The sequence below is a fragment of the Podarcis pityusensis genome, assembly GCF_964106645.2.
Source record: "Podarcis pityusensis genome assembly, chromosome: 5".
NCBI lineage: Eukaryota > Metazoa > Chordata > Lepidosauria > Squamata > Lacertidae > Podarcis > Podarcis pityusensis.
This window is the reverse complement of record NC_138032.1, coordinates 2,404,409-2,421,088: the sequence shown is the minus strand read 5'-3', so window position 1 is coordinate 2,421,088 and position 16,680 is coordinate 2,404,409. Positions and strand designations below refer to the sequence as shown.

The 16,680-nt window shown below is 47.7% G+C and overlaps 1 protein-coding gene across 2 annotated transcripts in view; it reads left to right on the top strand.

Annotated features, from left to right (window-relative positions):
* The first annotated feature begins 4,995 nt into the window (after positions 1-4,995).
* The window catches only part of TPRG1 (tumor protein p63 regulated 1), a 45,365-nt gene continuing 33,680 nt past the window's right edge, over positions 4,996-16,680 (top strand). Inside the window, exons 1-3 of one of the 2 annotated variants that reach the window (XM_081007539.1) lie at positions 4,996-5,148; positions 14,138-14,347; positions 16,052-16,143. In XM_081007539.1, the coding sequence (XP_080863665.1) occupies positions 14,147-14,347; positions 16,052-16,143 (293 nt within the window). In that variant the 5' untranslated portion in view covers positions 4,996-5,148; positions 14,138-14,146. Of the gene's footprint in view, positions 5,149-14,080; positions 14,348-16,051; positions 16,144-16,680 lie in introns of both variants that reach the window. The other variant, XM_081007540.1, reaches the window with a different exon arrangement.

The following is a 16,680-nucleotide window of genomic DNA, read 5'->3' as shown; positions in this document are numbered from 1 at the left end:
ATGAGGTGGCCAAAGTCTTCGAGCCTCAGCTTCAGGAGACATCACCTTGCCAACAAAGGTCCATATAGTTAAAGCTATGGTTTCCCCAGTAGTGATGTATGGAAGTGAAAGCTGGACCATAAAGAAGGCTGATCGCCGAAGAATGGATGCTTTTGAATTCTGGTGCTGGAGGAGACTCTTGAGAGTCCCATGGACTGCAAGAAGATCCAACCTCTCCATTCTGAAGGAAATCAGCCCGGAGTGCTCACTGGAAGGACAGATCCTGAAGCTGAGACTCCAAGACTTTGGCCACCTCATGAGAAGAGAAGACTCCCTGGAAAAGACCCTGATGTTGGGAAAGATGGAGGGCACAAGGAGAAGGGGACAACAGAGGACGAGGTGGTTGGACAGTGTTCTCGAAGCTACTAACATGAGTTTGACCAAACTGCGGGAGGCAGTGGAAGATGGGAGTGCCTGGCGTGTTCTGGTCCAGGGGGTCACGAAGAGTCGGACACGACTAAACGACTAAACAACAACAATTTCCAACACACACACACACACACCACACACTTTTCTCCACTCACACAGAACTGCAGGCCTGTTCGCAAGGCGCAAAACCTGGCCTCTTTATCTGCAGGCTGCCCAGCAGCAGCTGAAACTGAGCAACTCACATCATTTATCCTTTCATTGATAAGTCAGCCCATCTCTCAAAAACTCCTTTGCCAGAGTCCCAGACCTCTCCCTTTTGCCAGCAGCGATCGATAGTCATAAAGTTTCTGTCCGGGTGCCATCTGTTCTTTGGCTACAGGTTTTCAGTTTGGAAAAATCTAGATGCTTAGGAAGGAACAAGTGTTTGGGATGGGCAAGGAAGAGGACCGCTGAGGTGGGGAGGGGTCGGCCTGGAGGCCCAGTGGATCTAAATGGGGAAGGGGTCCAGAATGCCTCTAACGGCCCTCCTCATTTTTTAAAGAACAAGGAATGAAATATATCACCAGGTTCCCCTCCATATCCACACCAGCCACTGGGCAGCCGTCTGCTGCCATCTTCTGGACACATCAAGGTATTGAGACTTAAAGGAAAGGTCAATACAAAGACATTCAGCCAATTCACAAAAAAGCAGAGAGCTCAGGGCAGATGAGTCCTTTTCATTCACAGCAAACCTGCCCAGCGCTGCAGTGCTTTCAGGCCGAATAGTTCGAGTGCGAGTCCAGAATCACAGCGGGTTGGGATAGATGACCACCATGAGCCCTTGGTAACCCTAGGACTCTCTGATTCTAAATGAGTTTGGTCGTTGTTGCTGCTGTTGTTCTTAGAAAGCCCTGCTAGTTAAAAGCTGGGAACCTTTCACGATGTATATAGAGAAACAATGCACTGAAAAGAACTCCCTTGCAGGATTTGATTAAGACACAATCAATTAATATAAACAGAAAATATAAATATGAAGGGGGAATGTTAAGAAAATGTTAATAAGGTGCAATCTTAATTTCTATATATAAGGTATATAAAATTATAGGCAGAAGAAATGAATATGTGATAAACCAGAAAGGGAAGTTGGGGGAAGTTTACAGAAAATATAAAATGTAATTTGTGGGTTTTTAAAATTTAGTATTGAATATGTTAAACTTTGTTGCAAAACTTTAATAAAAACATTTTTTTTAAAAAAAGCCCTGCTAGTTATATGCAAAATTATGCATGCAATGCAAATAAACGACTCAAGCCTCATTCTCTTCTGTATTTCTGCAGCATAAATTATAATTATTAATAGCTAAGTATTTTTATAGGGGACGCGGGTGGCGCTGTGGGTAAAACCTCAGTGCCTAGGACTTGCTGATCGCAAGGTTGGTGGTTTGAATCCCCGCGGCGGGGTGAGCTCCTGTCGTTCGGTCCCAGCTCTTGCCCACCTAGCAGTTCAAAAGCACCCCTAAGTGCAAGTAGATAAATAGGGACCGCTTTATAGCGGGAGGGTAAATGGCGTTACCGTGTGCTGCGCTGGTGCTGGCTCGCCAGATGCCGCTTCGTCACGCTGGCCACGTGACCCGGAAGTGTCTCCGGACAGCGCTGGCTCCCGGCCTCTTGAGCGAGATGAGCGCGCAACCCTAGAGTCGGACACGACTGGCCCGTACGGGCAGGGGTACCTTTACCTTTAAGTATTTTTATACGTTTTTATATATATATTGTTGTATGTATCTGTTTATGTGCTGGTTGCTTTAGGAACCCGGGAGTGCAGATGCACGTAAAATAAGTGTCTATAAATGCATATAATGCGTGCAGATGCTTCCTATTGCTACAAACTGTCCCCAATCTCTAAGCGGTGAGAGACCCCGGGGTCTCCAGGCAATTGCTGAGATTCCAGTTTCCTTGGAATGAACCTTGGTGGAAACTGTGGAGTCTTTAGGATATCTGGTTTTATTTGCACATATGTAGAACTTGAGCATAATATGGGGGGGGGGGCAACCTCACAGGACGAACACCCCAGCAGATCTTGCTCCCCCTTTTACAACCTTCTCTCTAATCCGGAAGGCCTCAAATTCTGCAACTGCTCCTCCATCCCCTTAGAGGGTTTCCCTAGAGGGGAATCTGTGCAGATTAGCCCCTGGCCACCCCAGAGGTAGGTGAGCCCTGTGTTTGGGGCAGGCCAAAGTTATCTGTTTATTTCACAATTCTTTTAGGCCACTAATCGTGAAAATACTCAAGTGGTGTAAAAAACAACAACAAATAAATACATTACACAAACAGTAGCAGCTATGCTTTAGTGTGGCGACACCTAAACTGTGGAACTCCCTGCCTCTTAATATCAGGAAGGTGCCTTCATTGCACTCTTTCCCCTGTCTGCTAAAAACATTTTGGCTTAGACCAGAATTCCCGATATCTTGGAACACTGATGTGTTTTTAGTTCATTTCTGGTTAATTTTTTTTAAACGTTAACATTTTTATTCCTCTATTCTTTGAAGCTTTTTTAAAAATTGCAAGTGGTATATAAATTTTATGAAATGAACAAAATATAAGAAAAGTTTTTTTTTAAAAAAAAAAAAAAAAACCACCACCATCAACTGATTTTGGATGTGTTCAAAATGGCGATGGTGTAAAATGCATGTTGGCAGAGCATGAGGCTCTTAATTTCAGGGACGTGGGATCAAGCCCCACGTTGGCCCAAAGATTCCTGTATCGCAGGGGGTTGGACTAATTTTTTTTTAATAATTTTTTTCTTTATTCAAAATTATAACAAGACATATTATCCAAAAACATATCATTCTTGTCCCCCCCATTTTTCCTCCCTCCCCCCTCCCACACAAAACCCACCCACCCCCCGACTTCCCTCAGCTCCAGTCTTTGATTTCTCAAAAAATGCTGTTTTCTGCATGTTACAAAGTTGTATAGATCCTCAAACGATTTAGCTGATTGTTATCAATAAAAAGTTTGTGAATGTTTATTCAAAACCTGCCAAGGAGTCCAGTTCGCTTTGTTGCGTCTTCAGATACTTTGTAAAGGGTTCCCATTCATCCTTAAAGTCACAGTTATCCTTGTCCCGTAGTTTATAGGTCAGTTTTGCCAGTTCTGCATGGTCCATCAATTTTCTTGCCATGATTCTTTAGTTGGGGTTTATTTGTTCTTCCATCCTTGTGCTATTAAGACTCTTGCTGCCGTTGTTGCATACATGAAGATGTTTTTCAACTTTTTTGGCAGGTCTTTCCCTACAATCCCCAACAAAAATGCTTCAGGTTTTTTAACAAATGGCAAATGGAACATCTTCAATTCGTTGTATATCATTTCCCATTTTTTTAAAATTACCTTACAATCCCACCACATATGATAAAATGTCCCCTCCTTTTCCTTACGCTTCCAACATATATTTGAACTAGTTTTGTACATTTTCTCTAACTGCACTGGTGTCATATACCATCTGTACGTCATCTTCATGTAGTTCTCCTTCAATAGGGAACAATCTGTAAATTTTAAGTCAGTTTTCCATAATTTTTCCCAATCTTCCATCATAATGTTGGACTAAATGACCCTCTGTCCTTCTACTCCTGCTTGCCTGGGCAGGTTGCCAACTTTGCCATAGGGAAGACCTGGAGTGCTCTTGTGCCTTGAACCAAAGCCTATTGCTCAGGAATGGGCAGCTGAAGTTTGCTGAGACCTTTACCTTGAAAGGATGCATGCTGGCTGTTTAGCCATAATAAAAACCAACCAACCAACAAACAAACAAACAAACAACAAGCATACCATCAAAGGGCTCAGCTACTGGTCATGAAAACTAAAGTTGGCAATCCTGTTCCTTCACACTCGGAATGCGCCTGTGGCCTGTGAACTCTGCTACGACTGACTGTTGCAAACACTCCCATCATTTGCATGCAATTCTCCCTTAAACCTTGGTAAGAACAGCTAATGCTCCAGCTTCCCCGTCGGGTGGCGGGGAGAGGTTTATTCCGGGCATGACACCTTCACACACATTTACAAAGTTGTGGGCTGGGAGCACGGGGGGAAGCGCCACGCTCTTTTTGCAAGCCATGGGCTGATGTGGCAACAGAAAGGTGCTTTGTGCATGCTCAGAGGCGCTACTTCACACTTTCCAAGTTGAATTTCTGGCAAGCAGAGAAATAGGGCTTCGGCAAGGCAGGAGGGATATTTAGGCTGTTTTTATTTCCATTGTGCATTTTGTGTTTTTATATTGCTTTGTATGTCATGAATTACCTTAAAATTAATTAATTCAATTTATATTCCGCCCCACACCCGCCAATCTCATTACTGTAATTAATTAATAATTGCAAAAGCATATGCTTGCTTGGAAGATTTGTAGAAACCACATGCAAACACCCCCATTTTTATCTTCTTCGGCTCAGGGTGTTGCCTTTCTTCCACCCGGAGCTGCACCTTGCAAACCAAACAGGTGCAAACTGAACCAGGGTTCCACCCTCTCCCAACCCAGGTGCCAATGAGGACTTCTTCCGCACCTGTGTGGCCTCGATAACAAAGGGGGCAGATCCAGCCCTCCTCCCCTGACACCTGCCTACGTGGGAACACCTTGGCCAGCCTCCCAGTCTCTCAGCAAGCCACTGTTTGCACTTCCTTATCAGGCTTCTCTGACCCGGCAGGGCAGTTTGGGCAGGTAACCTGAGCCTTTGTCCCGCTGCAGATCCGTGCAGAGAAGTTGCTGCACACCTGACGCAGGTAAGGGCAGCCGGGGGGTCTCTTCTCCTTGCAGTTACTGTATAAAAGCTTCTCCTTTGGAAAGGTGAAGCTGTTGTGGTGCTGTCAACAGAAGAGGTGTGTGAATTTGTGTGTGGGAGAGAGAGAGAGATTGAGAGAGAAAGAAAGATTGCAATTCTATCCCACTTTTTTTCCTCCAAGGAGCCGCAGTCAGCATGCATTGTTCTCTTCCTCCCACGACAACCCTGTGAGGTAGGTTAGGCTGAGAATGAGGAGCTGTCCCAAGGTTACACTCCAATGAGCTTCGTGGCTGAGCAGGAATTCGAACCCTGGTCTCCCACATCTTCATCTGATACTCTCCTTCTTCTTCTTTGGCGATCCCTCGTAGCGGAGTAAGATTGTCTTTCATAAACACGGTTTTAACAATGAGTCCGTAAGTGACTGTGGAGGCCAATTCTGGATCCACACTTCCTTCCATAGTGGGGACATTGGTTTCCGGGCAGGAGTTGATCATGGTGAGGGTTTGCCAATGGTGCCTTCCTCTTAGCACGTTTCTCCCTTGCGTCCTGAGTTCGAGTGTCTTCAAAGCCCACGACACCTTTGGTAAAGGCTGTTCTCCAATTGGAGTGCTCGCAGACAAGTGTTTCCCAATTGTTGGTGTTTATACTACATTTTTTTTTAGATTTGCCTTGAGACAGTCTTTCAACCTCATTTGTTGACCACCAGCATTACGCTTTCCATTTTTAACTTTGGAATAGAGTAGTTGCTTTGGAAGACGATCATCAGGCATCCGCACAACATGACCAGTCCAACGAAGTTGATGTTGAAGAATCATTGCTTCAACACTGGTGATCTTTGCTTCTTCCAGTACACTGGCATTAGTTCGCCTGTCTTCCCAAGTGATGTGTAACCATTGCACCACACTGTCTCCGCACTGAGAGATGGTGTGTGTGTGTGTGTTCAGGACACTGCAGATTTTGCTCCGAGTCCGAAACAGCTGCTTGCTGAGTAGGCCAGCACACTTGACCCACTTGGCCTGGCCTGCTTCACAGGGTGGATGTGAGAATATAATAGCGATACTTTTTTGGTCGGGGGAGAATCCATACCCAAATATCATGCAATGCCTTCTCTCTCTCCCCTCCCCATTTATTTATAACTGAATTATCTCATTTGAGCTTCACAACCAAACTGTGAGGTAGTTTAATCTGAGAGGAAGCAGATTAAGCGATGAAGTTACAAAAACATTGTCTAGTGAGCTGTGTTGCTCCATTAGGAAGAATTCAAAAGTCACAGCAGAGTCACAGCTTTCTTGGGATCAGCAAAAAATATCAGGCGAGCATTGGGGTTCCTTGAGGTTGGATATTAAAGGAAACAATACGGCTTTTTAGGATGGCATGTGGGAGGGAGGGCAGAAAAACCTGAGGATAGTGGAAAGGTCTGACGCTTGCAGCCAACCTAAACTGAGTCCAGAGAGACTTAGATCGTGCAAAAAAATAATAATTCCAGGTTGGGCCAAGGGCTGTTGGGAGAAAAAGCAAATTGTGCTGTCAACACAAAGATTTCCACCTGGGCGATGGAAATTTCCTGCTTCTCCTGCATGTGGAGGGCTTGGAGGGAGACCAAGAGCAGATATGGGGTGTGGGGGACTTGTTGCACAAGGCAAGAACTCGAAGATATCTGAGAATGAAATACTTCTTCATGAAGTCATAGAATCGTAGAGTTGGAAGGGATCCCAAAGGTCATCCAGCCCAACCCCCTTTCAATGCAGGAATAAGTGCATAGTTAACCTGTGGAACTCTCTGCCACAGGAGGCAGCAATGGCCACCACCCTGGATAGCTTTAAGGGAGGGTTTGACCAATTCAGGGAGGAGGAGAGGGCTGCCGATGGCCACGGTTGCAGTGATGCTTTTGAATAATTGCCGGAAACTGCGGGAAGGGAGAGTTGCTCTCGTGTTCGAATCCTGCTTGCAGGTTTCCCACTGAGGCATCTGGCTGGCCATTGTGAGAACAGGATGCTGGACTAGATGGGCCAATGATCCAGCAAATTCTCATTCTGTCCTTACATTTTTCGGATGCAAAATGGCGGAGGGGGGAAAATCCCAGTGTATATCTCAAGCTACAATTCTGGAACTAGTGAGACGGGGACGCAAGCCATGCTATCCAAATTGCCTCCTCTTCTCTTCTGAGCTCTGCTCCCTTCCACCGGCTGGCCGGCCGCTGGCCTCCTGCAGAGCTCAGCCTTGCCAAACTTTGGGACATTGAATATTAGCTAATGGCAGTGAGGCGACTCTCCCTCCCGAGGCAATATTGCTAAGTGTTTCCCCTCTGGGGTCCCAGCCAGTGCCAGGAGAGCCTGCAGGCAGAGGTCACTCTGACTTTGCAGCAAGAGCCCACAAAAGGATGCCAGGGAGATGCTGAGACGCTTTGCAAGGGAAGGGGGGTTGTTGGCTGAAGGTGAACTCCGTGAGGATGCGGAGAATGGCAGGCAGGGTTGGCTGGGGTCTGATGGGGAGCGATGGAGGGGCCCAAATAAATGGCATGCAGCCAGCCAGGCTTCATCATGTGCCTCACAGAGATTTTGCTCAAGGCCTGGTTTAGCTTGCTCTAAGGAGTGGCCTCAGGCCCAGGAAGTGAATCTGCGAAATGGGTATAATGCAGCCGGAAGGGGCCGGAGTTGAGGCTGGGCACCAGAACACGCTTTTGATACCAGGACTCTGCTAAGGGGAGGAAAACAATAGGAAAGGTGACAGTGCCTCTGAGCATGCGCGGTGTACCTTGCCAGGTGAGCAGAGAGGGCTCAGTTGAACAGAAGAGGTCCAGGATGGAAGCTCATTCTGTGATCCTGCTCAGGGGTGGGTCATTTACACAATGGAAAATATTTGCTGGGGCTGTTAAATAAATAGATGCACGGATTGCCTTGGACATGTGTCTCCACGTGATTTGCAAACATACCATAAAAAGAGCTAAAACAGTTTTGAAAACAGTGCAAACAACAACCACTAGAGGAGGTGACCAGTTGGAAAAGCTTTTTTGGGGGGAAATGTCTTCAAATTCTTTCTAGAAAGCGCAGAAAAGAAAGTCCTTTTTCATGCAGTGCGGGAGGCAGGGTGGCCATGAACCTAGATTTTTTTAAAAAGAGCCTTAGACAAATTCATGGAGGAGGACTGTGGAGAGTGTATTAACTTATGGTCTCTGTGTGTGGTTTGGGAGCTGCACGGCCAGGGAAAAAAACAATGCTGTCCAGGGTTGTAAAGACTGCAGAGAGAATAATTGGGTGCACTCTTCCCACCTTGGATCAAATCTATGTTTCCAGGTGCCATAAGAAAGTTGCAGAGATAGCGCAGGATAGTGCGCACCCCGGAAATGATCTCTTTCAGCTTCTGCGTTCTGGAAGAAGGTACAGGGTTATAAAGACTAGGACTAGCCATCTGAGAAACAGTTTCTATCCAAATGCGATTTTGGTTTTAAATGCAGTATAAGGTAGTCTCTGTGGGAGTATATTGTATTCAATTATGGGGTATCAGAGTTTTTAGGGGGTTAACCAGGCTGGGATAGCTGGGATAGCAGGCTTGTGGGTTTTTGAATGTCTGGTGTAGATTTTTTCAGTTTCGTTGAACAATGACAATAAAGATTATCGTATCGTATCGAGACCTTTGAAGGCTACTAGCCAGGATGTTCCTGAATGTCAGCGGCTGGAAGACACAGAAGGGGAAAGTGTTGCTCTTGTGCTCAGATCCTTCTTGTGGGTTTCCTAACAGAGGCATCAGCCCCTGTGAGAACAGGATACTAGACTAGATGGGCTACTGGCCTGATCCAGCAAACTCTCCTTATGTCTTTATGGTGCCTGTTGTATCTCAACGTAGACCCTGTTCCCGTAAACAGGGGAGGCCACACTGAGAGCCTTGCTCCGACTTCGGGTAGAGCAAGTTTCTGATTTGGGAAACTTTCCAGCAGAATGCAATGACCTACAGGGTATTTAGGTGGTTTCTCATGTTACCTGGTCCTCAGCCGTACAGGGCCTTATATCCTAGTACCAATACCTTGGAACCGAAATCGCCTGAGAAGAGCTTGTCATGACCGTGGACACCTGAAACACTAAGTTTGCCTTGGCTCTCCCCAAACAGCAAGGCCTTGTTTACCCAGGAAGGCGATCGCTGAGTCAATTCTGAGGTCCACACCCCTGATAGCTATTTCAGGCCACTGTTTGTTAGCAGAGAATGGTCAGCCCCACCCATCTATGGGTGCCTAGCTCTGTTCTCAGGTATGGTCAGTGGCAGGATGGGAGACCTCGTGATTGCATGAAGTCGCCTTTCTCTTAGCCAGTCCATTGACCCATCTAACCCAATACTGTCTGCTCTGGCTGACAGAAGTTCAGGGGTCCCCAGCAGAGAAAGGTCATTCGCAACCTGTAGTGCCTGCGAGACTTTTAAGTGGAGATGCTGGGGATTTGAACCTTCTGGATGAAAAGTAGATGGCTCTCTGGGAAACGGCCTGGACCGACTGGCTAAACCAGGTGAGGGGAGTCGATGGGTCTCAAACCATCGGAGAATTAGGGACTTCCCCTGCATTCAAAGACAGACTGTGGAGTATTGAGCAGATGAGACCAAGAGCAGGTCCAATGGTCAAGCAGTTGGTTTCTGCATGTTCTGTGGTGGAAAATGAGGGGTAGATGGGGCTTGTCCACCTGGGAAGGAAACCCATCTAGGAGCAGAAAACCTCTGCTGCCTTGCTGCTACACCCATTCGTGAGTGTAGACTTCAGGATTAAACCCCAAGGAACAATCCATGCTGAAGTATAGGTGGGTTCCCATGAGACAAGACGCAGCGATAACAACAAGAACCTTCATTGAACTGCATAACTGGGAAGTGGGGCAAAGCAACTCGTACCTACGGGACTGCCTCTCCTGGTATGTCCCACCGAGGACCTTACAGTCTTCAAACAAATACATCTTGGAGGTCCCGGGCCACAGGGAGGTTAGGCTGGCCTCAACCAGAGCCAGGGCTTTTTCAGCCATGGCCCCGATCTGGTGGAACGCTCTGTCCCAAGAGACTAGGGCCCTGCGGGACTTGACATCTTTCCGCAGGGCCTGCAAGACAGAGCTGTTCCACCAGGCCTTTGGCCAGGGCACAGCCTGACCCTCTCCTTTGGCGATCCTCACAGAACTCTAGCCCAATGGTTGCCATTAATCTGATTTGAATTGATTTTATAATGAAATGATTTTAGAATGTTGTATCATTTTAACGTTGTTAGCCGCTCTGAGCCCGGCTTCGGCTGGGGAGGGCAGGATATAAAAATTATATTATTATTATTATTATTATTATTATTATTATTATTATTATTATTTACACTCCTGGAAGCCTGGGCCACTCCCACTCCCAACGTGATTGGCTGCCTAAACTTCCAAGTTGCGAATCCCGACTCAGAGTTGAACGGCCAATGGCAGAGGCCCAAATCCCGAAATGTTCTGTGATTGGACATCATGTATCGAATCAGAACACAGGAGCTCAGATTGCTTAGTCCAGACTCAAGCTCAGCCAAACGCAGACCATTGGATACATAACACATGCCTGCTTCCTTGCGGAACATCTTCAGGAGAAGAAAGGACTAAGGAGTAGATCCTACACAAATCCCTTGCTCTGCTTTCCTTTGGATCACAAGGGCATCCTGATCAAATTTGCAGATGACACCAAACTGGGAGGGGTGGCTAACACCCCAGAGGACAGGATCACACTTCAAAACGACCTTGACAGATTAGAGAACTGGGCCAAAACAAACAAGATGAATTTGAACAGGGAGAAATGTAAAGTATTGCACTTGGGCAAAAAAAATGAGAGGCACAAATACAAGATGGGGGACACCTGGCTTGAGAGCAGTACATGTGAAAAGGATCTAGGAGTCTTGGTTGACCACAAACTTGACATGAGCCAACAGTGTGACGCGGCAGCTAAAAAAGCCAATGCCTCATCAATAGGCCTCATCAATAGGAGTATAGCATCTAGATCAAGGGAAGTAATAGTGCCACTGTATTCTGCTCTGGTCAGACCTCACCTGGAGTACAGTGTCCAGTTCTGGGCACCACAGTTCAAGAAGGACACTGACAAACTGGAACGGGTCCAGAGGAGGGCAACCAAAATGGTCAAAGGCCTGGAAACGATGCCTTATGAGGAACGGCTAAGGGAGCTGGGCATGTTTAGCCTGGAGAAGAGGAGGTTAAGGGGTGATATGATAGCCATGTTCAAATATATAAAAGGATGTCACATAGAGGAGGGAGAAAGGTTGTTTTCTGCTGCTCCAGAGAAGCGGACACGGAGCAATGGATCCAAACTACAAGAAAGAAGATTCCACCTAAACATTAGGAAGAACTTCCTGACAGTAAGAGCTGTTCGACAGTGGAATTTGCTGCCAAGGAGTGTGGTGGAGTCTCCTTCTTTGGAGGTCTTTAAGCAGAGGCTTGACAACCATATGTCAGGAGTGCTCTGATGGTGTTTCCTGCTTGGCAGGGGGTTGGACTCGATGGCCCTTGTGGTCTCTTCCAACTCTATGATTCTACATCAGCCAGGCAGAGGGGGGGGGGGGGTCTTGTCATCTGGGTAGCCCAGGACCTCCACACACTCTGCCCAGGATTGCACCCTGGGGAGGTCACTTGGGTGCTGCTAACACAGCGGTTTGACTTCACCCTCGGAGGAGCACTCCATTTTTATCTTGAGACAGACAGAGGCCAACAGCCACGGTAGCCAATTAAGTGCTGGATCACATAAAGAAAGTGGCTGAGATGAACTAGCTGTGGCTTTCTGCCAGCTGCAACAACTCTGTTTGAAAGAGTCCTCTGTTAGAAGGTTTGTCTTTTCCAAATTCAGATTAACGATAAGGAGCTGTTGGAAGGCAGAGCAGGGGAGGGGCCTTGGCCTTGGCCGTGAGCACCTGCACAAAAGACTCAGCAGGTAAACAGCTCACCTGGTGGCAGAGGGAAGCAATGACTTTAGCCTATGCATTGGGTGTCTGTTGTATTTAATCAATTTGCTGCTGTTTTCTGCGCTGTTTTTTATATCTCACCTTGAGACAAGCAGGTGTAAAGTGTACAAGGGTCAGCAAACTTTTTCGGCAGGGGGCCGGTCCACTGTCCCTCAGACCTTGTGGGGGGCCGGACTATATTTTGAAGGGGGGGGGGGAATGAACGAATTCCTATGCCCCACAAATAACCCAGAGATGCATTTTAAATTAAAGCACACATTCTACTCATGTAAAAACACGCTGGTTCCTGGACTGTCTGTGGGCCGGATTGAGAAGGCGATTGGGTCGGATCCAGGGCCTTAGTTTGCCTACTCATGGTGTAAAGATTTCCAAGAGCTTCAATCCTCCAAAAACATTAAAAATCATTTTTAAAAAGCCCAATAAACATTGAGAGGGCACCAGCCCTGAAATATACTCGGAGTCGAGAATGGATTTCATGCTCTTTATTCAGCTCATAGTGGTGAGGAGGAATGGAAGTTCACCCAGAACGTCTGCTTTATATACATTATTTACACAATGGGCCCCACGTGATTGGCTAATTCTGGGATTCACCTGTAAGCCAATCAGGTTACGGATTCACTTCCACCTGGAGCTGGATTGGGTGGCTCCTGCGGACCAATCAGACTGCTGCACTTTGGATCCTATTGTTCTGGACCAATCAGACTGCTGAATTCTGAATCCTATTGTTCTAGGACCAATCAGACTGCTGCATTCTGGATCCTATTGTTCTAGGACCAATCAGACTGGTGCATTCTGAATCCTATTGTTCTAGGGCCAATCAGACTGCTGCATTCTGGATCCTATTGTTCTAGGGCCAATCAGACTGCTGCATTCTGAATCCTATTGTTCTAGGGCCAATCAGACTGCTGCATTCTGGATCCTATTGTTCTAGGACCAATCAGACTGCTGCATTCTGAATCCTATTGTTCTAGGGCCAATCAGACTGCTGCATTCTGGATCCTATTGTTCTAGGACCAATCAGACTGCTGCATTTTGGATCCTATTGTTCTAGGACCAATCAGACTGCTGCATTCTGAATCGTATTGTTCTAGGACCAATCAGACTGCTGCATTCTGGATCCTATTGTTCTAGGACCAATCAGACTGCTGCATTCTGAATCCTATTGTTCTAGGGCCAATCAGACTGCTGAATTCTGAATCCTATTGTTCTAGGACCAATCAGACTGCTGCATTCTGGATCCTATTGTTCTAGGACCAATCAGACTGGTGCATTCTGAATCCTATTGTTCTTGGGCCAATCAGACTGCTGCATTCTGGATCCTATTGTTCTAGGGCCAATCAGACTGCTGCATTCTGAATCCTATTGTTCTAGGGCCAATCAGACTGCTGCATTCTGGATCCTATTGTTCTAGGACCAATCAGACTGCTGCATTTTGGATCCTATTGTTCTAGGACCAATCAGACTGCTGCATTCTGAATCCTATTGTTCTAGGGCCAATCAGACTGCTGCATTCTGGATCCTATTGTTCTAGGACCAATCAGACTGCTGCATTTTGGATCCTATTGTTCAGACTGCTGCATTCTGAATCGTATTGTTCTAGGACCAATCAGACTGCTGCATTTTGAATCCTATTGTTCTAGGACCAATCAGACTGCTGCATTCTGAATCGTATTGTTCTAGGACCAATCAGACTGCTGCATTTTGTATCCTATTCAACTCAGTACATAACAAGCCCGTTCAATAAAAGTGGTCAGTTTCCCAAAGCTTGTTGGCATAAGTGCAAGAAGGAGGCAGCCAATCTCATATCTCTAGGAAGGGAGTTCCAAAGTTCCACCCGTGTCCCCACCCAGCATGCCTGTGAGGGGGGTGGGGTGGAGAGAAGGGCGTCCCCCCCCCCAAGGATTTCATAGCCCTGGGCAGGTATGTATGAAGGAACTTGGTCGTCCTATCTGGACCTAAGCTGCATCTGTTATTGGCGCAGGTGGGCAAAGGGCAAGTTGCTGTGTTAACCCTTTGGGTGCTTCTGCTTGCTTCGAAGGCGGCTGGAATGTCAGGCAGTGGAAACTACCAAGAATTCAAAACAGTGGAGATGCAACAGGATCTGGAAGAGAAGAGCAAGGGAGATCCCGGTGCTGGAACCGCGCAGGAACCGGATTCAGGATCCTTCCCGCCGTCTGCTCCCAAGACCATGCTCTACCCGCGCCCTCACGCCGACCCCTACGATTCAAGGAAATACTTTGCCACAAGGGTGAGTCAACCCTTTTTATTTCCGGGAGGGGTTGCGGGTCCTGCAAGAAAAGGCACGGAATGGAATCGTCGAATGGGAAGGGACCCCAAGGGTCATCTATTCCAACCCTCTGCAATGCAGGAAAGAGCCCTCCATTTCAGAGGTGGGCCTCTTTCCCTCGTGCATGGTCTCCTTTTTTTTTGCAGCGGGGCGGGTGGGGCAGGTGGGTTGCGTGGCGAGTTCCCGCCTCCCCCCTCGGAAATAAAGACACGAGACACCAGAATTTTAGGTTAATGAGTCAAATTAGGCCACAAGTTTATTGATTACAGAAATTGAGCGGTATTGGCTTAGGCATTGGTCCTATCAACTAACCGGCTTCAGCCTGCTTGCTTGAAGACTGGCAAGGGTTAACCACCAGTAGGGGGAGTCCTGCTGATGCACATCAACTAGGGGCTCCCCCGGGGTCACCGCTCGGGGGCGTGCCGTAGGCCCTCACCTCCCTCGGCTTCGGACAGGGCCACATCCCCCAGAATCCTTTGTCGGACTACCATTCGATTTGGGGGGAAGGTGATGGCACTTCCTCCCCCCTTTTTCATCTGCATAACAATACCGCTACCAATGCCTAACCACCAATGCCAAGGAAGTTGTGGCGGTTGCTACGAGGTAGGCGAAAAACCAAGTGGCTGGTGCCAATTTGCCAAGTGGAAAAATTCCTACCAGGCCCCTTAATGGCGACCAACCAAAGTCCATAGCAAGGTCAGAGAGCCTAACCTAACGGGTGGGAGGGGTGGGAAAACCCGATCAGCTGGAGCGTGGAAAGAGGGAGATCCTTGGCCATGCCAGCCCTAAATAGGATGGGCCACGCCTCCTGGACCAGCTGATTGGCTGGCCGGGGGATGACACATCTGAGGATTCCCCAAGTATCGCGGGGGCTGTGAGCCAGCCCCCGCATGCGTGGGGAGGGGTGTGAAGCCCGCAACCCCACCTCCTCTCCAGCTCGGAAGTGGCTTTAACAATCTACCCATGATCCACTGTGTGTAGAATTTTGAAGCCAGGGCAGAGGACTGAGATCTTTGCAATGCAGTTAATGCAGGGTTGGAGGGACGCGGGTGGCGGTGTGAGTTAAACCACAGAGCCTAGGGCTTGCTGATCAGAAGGTCGGCGGTTCAAATCCCCGCGACAGGATGAGCTCCCGTTGCTCCATCCCTGCACCTGCCCACCTAGCAGTTCTAAAGCACATCAAAGTGCAAGTAGATAAATAGGTACCACTCCAGCGGGAAGGTAAACGGCATTTCCGTGCGCTGCTCTGGTGCGCCAGAAGCGGCTTAGTCATGCTGGCCACATGACCACTGTACGCCGGCTCCCTCGGCCAATAAAGCGAGATGAGTGCCGCAACCCCGGAGTAGGCCACGACTGGACCTAACGGTCAGGGGTCCCTTTACCTTTTAAGACAGGGGTGAGGAATATTTTTTCAGCCAGGAAGATAGGAAGCTGCCTTATAGTGAGTCAGTGTGGACTATACTGAGCTGTTTTGTTTTTTAATTTGCAATGGTTGTCATCCACCCTGGGACATGCCCTCAGTTGGAGTTTCTGGTTAATGCTCAACGCTTCTTCTTCAATGGTTACGACGGTGCACAAAGAGCAGGCTCTGCCTGTTATTTCCCTGCGCATGATTTCCCTCTGTTCCTTCTCTCCTGTGATCTCCTCTCTCATTTTGTTCTTCAGCCTGGAGCCTTTGACCAAGCCATGGATGACCTCAGGGCCCATGTGACAGCGAACATGGGGGAAACGGCCCACAGCTTCTGGCTTCTGGCTGAGTAAGTCTCTCTTCCTTATTTATTTATATTTATTCGAAGCATCTTTGTCCCGTTTTTCAGCTGAAAAAGCTTCCAGAGTGGCTTATGTGCAATCAAAACATGACAGTCTCTGCCCGCAAGCTTGCAATCTAAAGCAGGGGTCGGTAAACTAAGGTCCGTGGGCCGGATCTGGCCCAATTGCCTTCAGGATCTGGCCCGTGGATCAGTGTGGGGAATGGGGTTCTGTTCTTTCCCCCCCTTTTCTTCCCAGCCGCCATTTTTTCCCAGCACTGCCATTTCCCCCCCTCCCTCTCAGCGGTGCCTCCTCCCTTAATAATAGTAATTATTATTATTATTATTATTATTATTATTATTTATTATTTGTACCCCACTCATCTGGCTGGGTTTCCCCAGCTACTCTGGGCGGCTTCCAACAAAGATTAAAAATACATTAAAATGTCCTACTTGAAGTGCGAGCAAAGGCGGGCGCCAGTCACGGCCAATCGCCTTCAAAGCTGTGTGAGGCCCTGGCCAATGGGTGGGTGGCGGCTGCGCAGC